General features: G+C 47.1%; 2 protein-coding genes across 2 annotated transcripts; both read right to left on the bottom strand.

Annotated features, from left to right (window-relative positions):
- Positions 1 to 181: 181 nt before the first annotated feature.
- On the bottom strand, positions 182 to 2,504 carry LOC136109128 (macrophage migration inhibitory factor). The gene is made up of 3 exons (XM_065851544.2): positions 2,288 to 2,504; positions 1,278 to 1,450; positions 182 to 446 (listed from the first exon to the last, which is right to left on the bottom strand). The coding sequence occupies exons 1-3, from the start codon at positions 2,393 to 2,395 to the stop codon at positions 380 to 382; spliced, it is 348 nt and encodes a 115-aa protein (XP_065707616.1). The 5' UTR covers positions 2,396 to 2,504; the 3' UTR covers positions 182 to 379.
- A 3,134-nt stretch (positions 2,505 to 5,638) lies between these two features.
- Positions 5,639 to 9,296, bottom strand: LOC136109343 (macrophage migration inhibitory factor-like). The gene is made up of 3 exons (XM_065851933.1): positions 9,189 to 9,296; positions 6,213 to 6,385; positions 5,639 to 5,705 (listed from the first exon to the last, which is right to left on the bottom strand). The coding sequence occupies exons 1-3, from the start codon at positions 9,294 to 9,296 to the stop codon at positions 5,639 to 5,641; spliced, it is 348 nt and encodes a 115-aa protein (XP_065708005.1).
- Positions 9,297 to 10,444: the final 1,148 nt, after the last annotated feature.

Below are 10,444 nucleotides of genomic sequence, written 5' to 3'. Positions count from 1 at the left end.
TATAAATCACCCTGGAGTGCTGTGAGGCACCTGCCACTCAGTTTGACCATGCTGTGAAATACCCTGTCTGAGGAACAGAAGCAAACCCAAAGTGTTCCTTTTGTTTGCTTCAGCAGAGCACAACATATGGTGCTGACTGCACAGCTCCATCCCCAACCTGCCAAAGCCTACACCAGACACCTTACTTCTAAATCTTTATTTGTTTTCTACACAGAAAACAGAGGAATGTTGAAGCAGCAATATTTAAAACACACTAGCACAGAGCCATCAATCTGTTAGAGTGTACAAAATGCAACATGGGGCCGTTTGTGCGGTGGTCTCTGCTAAGGGGCAGGACAGGGGGAGGTCCAAGAGCAGCCTCTTCACAGACAGGAGAGCTCTACGCAAAGGTGGAGCCATTCCAGCCCACGTTGGCAGCATTCATGTCAAAGTAGTTGACATACACCCTGCAGAAGAGACACAGAAGCACACAATAAGTATTTGTTATGTACTTTATATAAAGTAATGAGACAGGACAACATAACGAGAGCAGTGCTTCCTGTTCCTCAGAAGTGTCAAGCTTCATTTTTATCGAGATCTAGCTGACTTCTCTGGCAGAGCGTCCAACAGGCAATATCCTTTGGAGTCCCTGGAGCTGTACATTTGCCTTCTTTAAAATACCAACTCTTCTTCAGTCAGAGTCTGCTCAGGTACCAGTGTTTGGTCAGCAGCTTGTCAGAAGAACCTTCAGAGATCAAACCCTTTTGTTCCTGAGTGCTGCAATCTCTCACACATGTCAAACAGGCAGCCTTACAAAAGCCAAGCAGGCTCTCAGGGCTGGCTCTGCACTTCTCGCTTCCAGACCCAGCACATCAGTGGCAGCAGGTTATTGCAGTCTCACCACTGCACAGACACTCTCCCAAGGCCCCGTGGCCCGTGAGGGAGCTGGTCACCTGCTGGTTTCTACTTTGCCCACCTGCTCCAGCCTGTTACTGCTCCCCCCTTGTGCCTCCAGCCTCTCATCACCAAAGGACATCACGCCTCAGCAGCACAAAAGCACCGCATACAACTGGTTGGTCCTCTGGAATTTTTCAGTGCTCAGAGAATAGGAAGCCATTTAACGAAGGATTCTCAAGGGAAAGATGTACGCAAACTCTTAAGTGGACATGAAAACACTACAAATTATCACTTTGTATCTTCTCAATCACATGGACTTATTCCTGGCTTTTTCTATTTTTAAATGAACTTATCGAAGCAGTTTCAGAGAGCCAGTTAATAACATCATGTCCCAGCCTTACCTGTCTGCAGATATATGCAAGTGCTTAGAGATCAGATCACACAGGAGCTTGGTGTAGGTCTTGTTCTGCTGCCCTCCAATTTTGCCGATGCTGTACAGGCTGCAGAGCGCGCAGGGATCAGTGGAGCCCCCAAAGGACATCATCTGATCAGGTATGATGTGCACAGCGATGTACTGTGGGAAGAGAGCAAACATTAACAGCATATCACCTTCCCTCTCCTATGCAAACTTGCTTTAGGTACCAACTTCAATCAGTGCAGTTGTGTGCTGTACGTGCCCAGGCCCACGGCAGAGCACACTGCAGGGGGTCCCCCAGGCTGGCTCTCAGCTTTAGCAACAAGGGTTTTGTTTGTGTAAAGCTGCAGGCAGGACAGAAGCTCCTGCCCACCACAGCACCGCTGCTGCACAGGGCAAAGCACACACGGCGGGAGATAAAGGCCTCAAAACGGCGTTTGTGTCACACCCTCAAATCACCGACAAGACATCCAGCCTGTCTGCAGTTCAGCCTTATCGGGCTTTGGTTTCTCAGGCTGCAGCAGTCTGGCCTGAAAGCTGCCGTACCTGACCCGGGGTAACCTGGAGTAGCCGGGAGCCGAGCTCCCCGAGCTGTTCTCGGCTTTGCCAGAGCCTCGCTGGCCTGGCACACACCAGCCCCGTCCCCATCGTGCCGCTGGCACAACTCCGCGGCTGAAATCCCGACTCCCGAGCACAAGCACAAAACAAATCTCCGCCCTTGTTGCTGCTGGAGCACCGAGATTCCTGCAGGTCAGGCTGCTGCTCCGGGAGCCGCCCGGCCTGGGGCCGCATGGCAGTCCGGCCCGGGGAGCGGGCACCAGCGCTTTCTCCCGGGCCGCACAGAGCGGGCGCAGCCCCGCGGCCGCCCCGCCGGGTCTCCCCTCATTGCCGGGCGCCGCGCACGCGTTCGCCCCGCTCCCAGCCCACCCCCGGGCCCGGGGCTGCCCCCGCGGCCCTTCCACCTCCGGTAGCGCCGGCCCCGCCGCCCGCCCTCACCTGCGCGGGCTTGCCGGTGGCCTTGGCCAGCTGCTGGGTGAGCTCGCCCAGCAGGCTGTCGGGCACGGCGTCCTTGCAGACGTTGGTTTGGATGGTGAACATGGGCATGGTGGCGACGGCGGAGGGCGGCGGGGCCGATGGCGGGAGCGGAGGAAACAGCGAGAGTGCTGGCGGTAGAATGGAGCGAGGAGGCGGCGGCGGCGCTTTTAGTGCGCGGGGCCGCGCCGGCCTTAAAGGGACCGCGCCCGACGGGGCGGGGAGAGGGAAAGGGGAGACGGGACTGGCCCCCCTGGCTGCTGCCCTTGTTGCGAGTTACGGCCTCCCTCCCGCCGCAGCGTTCCGGGCACAATTCCCCCCACTTTCCGCCGTTATTCGCGGGCTTTGTTACTACTGTTGAGCATTTTTGAAGTTCTGTTGTAGTGCTCGTCCCTGGCACTGCGCCCTGTCCCGCTGGGCAGTTCGTACATAACCTGGGATCCACGCATGTGGTGCTACCGCTTTAGGTTTTGCAGGATCAGGGCCAAAAGGGGCTACAGGCCATAGCTTGGCAGTTGCAAAAAGGGATCCTTGCCTTGGCTCCGAAGGGAATTTTTTTCTTTTGCAAAATAAAAGCACATTTGTATGTTTTTTTTGTTTTAGCTGTGTAATCAGAAACATCTGACTTGTTGGCATGTTAATTATTCTCTAACGTTTTTCAATCAAATGGAAGGGTGATCTATTACTCCACAACATCCTTATTTTCACATCGTATTTCTCTACGTGAAAAAGGCAGAAGTGATCTCTTTTTTTTCCTTAGAAACGAAATGGTGCGTGTCTATTCGGAGGTGAGAGGCAGGCTGGGAGATGAGCCTTACACTGGGCTGTGTGATGTGATGCACGTAGGCTGCAGAGGGCTCAACTCCCCACCCTGCCTCGTATGCTGCCGTGACTTGCAGTGACTCAGGGTAGGCTGAAGAGAATCAGGCCCAGACCTCTCCATGCAAATCTTTTACACACAGGAATCAAGCATGTGTTAATTTTTAACAAAGTCCAAGCACTACTGCTGCTAGAAAGCTTGACCATATATACATGTTACACGTGTGGACACACATAGCTCTGAACAAAGAGTAAGGGATGGTATGGGGAGGCTTTATAGTGGCACAGGCTGTAACACTGAGAAGTGGTAGGACTGGAGCATTTATTTTTTTTAGCGATTGACAGTGCTATTAAGAACTAATGTTGTCAGTTCCCTGCTGTTGTGTAGTTCCACTTACTCCTCCCACCTTCCTGCCTCCCAGAGTTGTTGCATGAAGGTGGGGTGGGGATTCTGGCATCACCGCTGTGCTTGCTCTGTGGGCCGCCAGGCCAAAAGTAGCAGAGCGTGGGCATTGCTGCCACAGAGTGGCGAGACATCTGCAATTTTATTCTGCTTTGGCTCCTTGACAAAGGAAAATGCAGTGTGTACATTTTCATGGCTTCTAAAAATGCATTTTTAGAAGTTAACTGAATACCAGTGTGCTTCTGCATACCCCTCAAATGATTGCACCACACTCATGCATTCATGATACATTTTCTGGATGTACAGCATCTGTTTTAGAACAGAATTGCCTGTGATTAAAATAAGAGCAATGAAGAAATGTGTCTAAGAGAAAAAAACCGAAAGGTAACATGTTTTACAGAAATACACCAGAGAGCATTCTGATGATGTGCCAGAGACAGAAGCAAAGGCAGCTTTTACGTTCCCTGTTAGAGAGTATACTTGTTAGCAAGTGGAGGTGGTCTTAATTGTGCTTGTGCCATGAGGTACGTTAGGAACACACATTTCAGGGTCTGGATGCTCTGAGATTAATGCTGGAAACATCTTGCATAGAAAGGCTTCAGAAGACATGTGGGGCAGGCTGAAGCTTTACTGGAGCCTGACTGCAAATAACGGAGCCAGGGCATTCACAGGTTGTGGTTGTATTAGTACATACCCAGCTACATCCCAGTCAAAACCAGAGCACCTGGAGCAGGGAGCAGGAGCTGGGAGAGCAGCAGAGAATGCTGGTGCTGTGGCTCCAAGAACAGGCAGAGGCAGCATTCTCTGAGTGAGTGGCTCTATGAAAGCGGGTTGATTTCTGGAGAAGGAAACTGCCTCCCCGTGGAAGGTCCTGCTGTGTTTAGGGCCTTCGTAGCCATTCTACCAAAAGATTATGTGCCTCATGGCATGTCTCAATGGGCAGCTTGGCAAGGCTTTAAGTGAACAGTATTTGACAAGATATACTCTATTTAGATACTAAGTAGTGCATTGCTTTATTGACTGTGCTGCCGTGATTCACCAAAGCAGCTTTCATTTGTTATCCCAACAAAGCATTTTTTGCAGGTTGAGGTGCAGGCTTGTATTTAAAGACTGTGGTTGCAAAGTGAAGATGTGATGAGGCAAAATGGGATGTTCACAGTAGAGCTCAAACAGGGGTGAGATGGGGTTGGTTCTTCGAGACCAAAATAAAAAAAAAGTCACAATATACCTAACTTTAGAGATTCAGGGAACATATCTGAACTCCATCTTTCTATTTTACTTTGGAAGCAAATGATCTTGTCTGACGCAGGGCTTGAATAATAAATATTTATATGTAAATCTTCCTTTCATAATTAATTCACCACTTTGGCCTCTGGGAATGTCTCACTGTGCCTCTGCCTCATTTTGAGCTGTGCTCTGATCTTCACTGTCACTGCAAATTGTTCAATGGATGAAAAGGGGAGGGCAGGACAGTGAACAGTGGGTTTTTCCACTTAGTCCCTCTGCCTATGCTGTGCCCTGAGGGATGCACAGCACAAGTGTTTCTGCTAAGCAGCTGGATGTCTATGTAGCGCTAGATCTAAGGAGGACCTGGACTGCAATCCATCCCTTTTAAATAAGAGCCAATCATGTGTTTCCTCCTTTTGAAGAGAGGTCTGTATGCCACATTGATAGCCACATCTATTGAATTAAATGTATTTTGAAATCAGGTCAGGATAATTCTATTTAAATTTGGCCAGGCTGTTGAGCATGAACAGGGCAAAGGCATATCCAAATGGAGTGTTCATCTTCACACAAAAGACTCAACTGTTTGTAAAAAAGAAAAGCTTCTGTTAAGAATATTTTGAGCAGACACCTTCCGTCTCAACCACAGGCCTTTCCAGAGTAACAAGACATTCTCAGTCATAGGGCTTCTGCTGGAATTTTACTTTTATTTAAGCAGCAGACAAGATGTCAAAACAGCAGTGCGTGGCAGCAACTAAGGTACTGCTGCCTTTTGCGTTTGTGCCAGATATGGATAACGTGGCTAGAGCTGCAGGGCTCAAAAACTGCGATGAGGGTTCAGGAAGAAGCTGTTACCACCGGAGGGCACCTCAAGCAAAGGTGGTGTTGTTCCAGCCCACATTGCCAGCAGTGATGTCGAAGAAGCTGACATAAATTCTGAAAGGGAAGACAGACACATGAGCTGCAGAGTGCTGCGGGCTGGCCAGGGTACTCCTGCAACAGGCCACACACAGCCAGGCTGTAGACTGTCTCCTGTGGCTTTACACTTATCATGCCTTGCAGTCCCTTCCCCTGTCCCCCTTTAATCTCTTGCCTACTTGCATCCTGGAGTTCCTACGGTTTTTCTGCTTCTTGTTTTAAGGAGATCTCAGGATGCAATTCTTATGTCTGTACCTGGGCTTTTGCACATGCGAGATCTGTGGGTTCATGCAGTGCCTGAACCTCTGTTATTTTAACTAAGAAATGCTATGCTTTCTGGGCATTTGCATTGCAACTCATACAATTGCTCCTTTCCTCCTTTAAACTGGAGAGTTGCTCTATTCACTTGGCGTTTAGCCTCTTCAAGCAGCATGTTAATAGAAGAACACCAAAGGCCAATCTTGGGATTAACGGTTTTAACAATCTGTGTAAAGTCTTGTCAGACAAGCTGCGGTATAAGCTCACCTGTCAGATGGTATTTTCAGCTGTTTATTCAGCAGGTCACAAAGCAATCTGGAGTAGGCCTTGTTCTCCTGCTCCCCTATCTTGCCAATGCTGTAGAGAAAGCACACAGCACAGGGGTCTGTGGAGCCACCAAAGGACATCACTTGATCAGGAGAGATCTGTATTGCTATATACTGTTGGAAGAAGATGAAAAGCAATATTATTTTCTTTTGGCATATTGAGAAAGGGTTTGAAAATCTGAGAAGGTGTTTGTGTCCCTAAACTGTGGTAAAAATAGGTGCATGCCTATCAGTTATGCTTTTCAAATTTTCCTGCGTGTACTTCATTGCACTTTTAGGCTTCCTAAATATTTTCCTGCAAGTCACAAAGATGAGAAGGTATGAAATAGAATCATATTCCTGTGACGTACCATCTGGGAATGGTCACTGCCATCCCAATTCTTTCATCTGTTGCAGAATGGCTATATTCTTAACTAAAAGCTCTAGCAGCACATAAAACAAAACATCCTGGGCACTCGGAGATGCTTTTCACTAAAATGCAAATAGTTTCACTCTTGTTCTTATTAAGTTACCCTACAGCACAGATCCTTCCCTGTCTGCTGTCTTCTCCTTGGAGAGCTGCTGCCACACCTTGCCTGCCACATGCGAGGCTTTCATGTGCTGACGTCCTACTGTGCAGATTTGTGTTCTAAGATGTTCACTGCTGTGTCAAGGGCCACTATGAAGACATCATACTATTTAGGCTTGGGAGTCTTGGTTCCTAATAATTGCTTTGGTTGGGCAAGGACAGTTGTGGGGGAAACAACTGCACTTTGTGTGCTGGGCTGCCCACCTCCAGGCTCGAGTGACTGCCTCCGGCAGCAGGCCCTCTGCTTTTGTACCCAAACATGCGTGAAGCCCAGGGCAAGAGTGACCAGGTGGTCTGGAGTCCACCACATATGCAGATTCTGCTGAAACACTCAAAATCAGGCAAGAGGCATGCATGGGGATTGCTCTCGAGGAGGGAATCGCAGAAATGCTGAGTGTCTGACAACTGTGAACATCATGCACTGCTGAGAGATGGGTTCTGGATGCTCAGCCCAAGTACGCTGTTGGAAAAGAGGACCCAGCAGTAACATTTTTACTGATTCCAAGAGCTCGGTGGCCTGCAATACCTCCCAAATCTCCTCCAAGCCACTGGGCTCTCCCTGCCTCTGTGGGAAGGTCGGGTGCAAGTGATGGTGCGCAATTGCATCGCTGCTGCCCTGCATTCCAGGGAGATTTTGCACCTCACTGGCTCCTGCTGCAGTCTGCCCTGCTGAGGTAAATGTGAACTGACACAGCAGAGGTCTAAATCAACATCCTCCTCATTAAACAAAATACAACCTAATCCTACTTTTGTTCTTGATAGTAGGAAAAATAGAAGAAAGTATCTATGTTAATATTCATGACCAGGCTGCAATTTTCCCTGCTGCTAATACACAGTGTCAGATCCACACACTGGGGAATCCAGGGATCAGTTCCTTTGGCATCCATCTGGCTTCTGTTCTGTTCTTACCCACGTTTATTAGCAGTGCATCATTAGAACTCAGCAGCAATTAACTCTCTTGGTAAAACAAGCTAGCCTGAGTACCAGGAGTTGTCTGGGTAATTAGTCTTGGCTGTCATTTCTAACTTGTTTGGGTGCAAAGTGCATCAGACCACAGCCGTACAGGATAAGCCATGGGAGATCCTGCTGAGATATCACCTGCTTGAACCTGTTCTCCTCTAGCTGGACACCCTGTGCTCTAAACTTTATGCCAAATGGGGGTACATATATGACTTTAACATCTGCCCCAGAAAGCAGATTATTAAAAAAAAAAAAAGAAAAAGCTGAAGTGTTAATCAACATTGTTTTCTTCTTAGATCAGTTTGAAAATGTTTGAAACAGTATTTCCAGTAGAAAAAAAAACCTACTCGATGAAAAATAAAAATCAGGATTTTTTTGAAATGGTACCATTTCCTGCGAGAGGAAAGCTCTGCATTCCAGCCCACCCTAATCCTTTCCTTCTTTCTGTGTTATAACCAAGAGACTCTTGCTTTCCTATTGCCTCCTTTGTCACGAAGAGCTTGCATGTCCTCTTCGAAAAAAACCAAAATCTCTTTGTTGTTCCCTTTATATTTCTAAGTCCCCTTGCATATCCCTTCCACACGGCTGCACAAACCTGTTCCAGCTGCATCCCAGCCCTGGCCTCTAGCTTTATATTCAGGAGCTGTTATGCAAGAACCACCAGCTGACACACCCCCACCCCCTCCAATAGCAAAGACTTTTTTGCTAGACTGATTTAAAAAAAATATTTTTTGAGGAAAGATAGAACACATCAGTTTTACATAAGAATTTCATTAGATTACTGCATGTGTTGGAGAAAAAAAGAAGTCTTACTATCATTTACAGTTAAGCCTGCTTTCTGTGGAGACAAGGCTTATGCAAGCCTAAAACATACTTCTGATTATTCCCTGAGAGAGCTAACTCTGGTCAAATGTGGCAGAGATTGATTTCCTACATTTAATGAGACCAACTGATTGCACAGAGCTCCATTACTGTCTCTAGAGACAGAGGAGCCCCTTTATCAGACAGACAAACTGCCTGGAAGAGACACAGTAGATCCAGGCTTCTCCAGGTCAATTGGCTTTTTATCTGGACACCAAATCAATTTGATCAGAACAGCCAACCACACACAACTGTTTTAAAGTCTGTAGCCACACATAACCTACATGTAAATATATAGCCTTCATGGAATACCATCATATACAAAGCTAGTTTAAATACTTCAAGTATTTTAAGACCTCAGCAGAGCTAAGTTACAGCAAACAAGTATTTGACATTTCTACAGAGAGAAGACTCTAAATACTAGTGAGTCATAAGGTATATTAGTTTATAGAGGCTATTGCTGAGAAATAGCTCACTGCATATGCACAGCTGATTAAATAATGAAAACATTTGAGCATCTGGACTTACCTGTGCTGGTTTGCCCATTGCTTTTGATAACTGCTGGGTGACCTCCCCTGTGAAAGACTCTGGAACTTTATCCTTGCTTACGTTTGTGTTAACAATGAATTTAGGCATCTTTATATTTCAAGAGGGTTTTCTTTCCGCTCACTTTGGTCACAGCTTTATTTCTAACTCACCTGCAAGATGACTTACCTCACTGTGCTAGTAAGCACCTCAGGAGCCTTTTAAATAGCCAGTACTATCTCCTGCAGGTGCCCCTGGAGGTGTGGGAGTGCCTGAGGAGGGACCAGGCTGCGTGTGCCATCTGCTAATGCAGATACTCCATGTACAGCTTTCATGGGGGGAGATGAAAGCATCCTGTGGTCTGGAAATGAAAGCATCCAAAATGACACTTCATGTTTGGGTACAGCCTGGTCGTGAAAACCAGTGTTTTCACACAAGTGTTGCAGAGACTGTTTGAGAGTGGGAGAGTTATAATGTGTCTCTTTATAAAAGTCTCATGATTATTCAAAAAAATTAGGTGGGTGCCTCAGTTGTGAGGTCTGGAACGCTTTCAGTGAAATAGACCATAACAGGAAAACCCCAGTATCGCATGTTGTGGAGACTTTCCCTCAACTATGACTAAGTCCTAGATACCTTAAAATTGGAGTCTTGATTTTCCACTGTGGTGAGTACTGGATTCCACCTACTTAGAAGAGGTTTGTTTTCAACTTGCTCCTTTGTTTGTTGTGCGAATAGTCCCATAACAGTCAACAGGATCTCCTGAGAGACAGGAAATCCACAGGCTTTCCAAAATGAGAGGGTTTATCAGGACTGGAGTATGTGGTAGTGCTGAAACCAGTCCTATTTGCTGCCCAGTACAGTCTTACATGATTCAGAGGGGTCAGATGGTGTTTGGTAGGGGGTGTTCGCAGTGAGATGTGTTTGGGAAAGTGGATTGAAAATGCTGATGGGGATAAAATAAACGGTTTATTGATCTCTCCGTGTTAAAGGTCTGGGTGTCTTTATGCCCAGTAGTTTCTGTGACTTAGGGGCTTTTCTACTCCATCCATTCCCCAGCCTGTGGAAAAGAGGGAGAGGTTTCTATACCTTGCACTAAATGCCAGTACTGCAAAGGTGTAACTTAAACAAATACTTTAAAAATGGTGAAAACCTCCATATGAACATGCTTAAGTTGACTGCGTGGTGTATGTTGAGTTTGTCAGTTCCTTCACTGTAGCACCCTTGCTGTAAAAAGCCAGCAAATGAAACATCAAGAGACG

This window comes from Patagioenas fasciata, chromosome 17 (genome assembly GCF_037038585.1).
Source record: "Patagioenas fasciata isolate bPatFas1 chromosome 17, bPatFas1.hap1, whole genome shotgun sequence".
Lineage (NCBI taxonomy): Eukaryota > Metazoa > Chordata > Aves > Columbiformes > Columbidae > Patagioenas > Patagioenas fasciata.
Note: the sequence above shows the minus strand (reverse complement) of the source record. Positions and strands in the feature narration are given on the sequence as shown.

Bases quoted from the DNA above. Each gene is read 5' to 3' on its own strand.
- LOC136109128 (XM_065851544.2), bottom strand. From the start codon at position 2,395: ATGCCCATGTTCACCATCCAAACCAACGTCTGCAAGGACGCCGTGCCC. The intron at 1,451-2,287 runs GTGAGGGCGGGC...CTCTTCCCACAG, and splicing joins CCACCGGCAAGCCCGCGCAG to TACATCGCTGTGCACATCAT. The intron at 447-1,277 runs GTAAGGCTGGGA...TCTCTTCTGCAG, and splicing joins TTGCATATATCTGCAGACAG to GGTGTATGTCAACTACTTTG.
- LOC136109343 (XM_065851933.1), bottom strand. From the start codon at position 9,296: ATGCCTAAATTCATTGTTAACACAAACGTAAGCAAGGATAAAGTTCCA. The intron at 6,386-9,188 runs GTAAGTCCAGAT...TTCTTCCAACAG, and splicing joins CAATGGGCAAACCAGCACAG to TATATAGCAATACAGATCTC. The intron at 5,706-6,212 runs GTGAGCTTATAC...CTTCCCTTTCAG, and splicing joins CTGAAAATACCATCTGACAG to AATTTATGTCAGCTTCTTCG.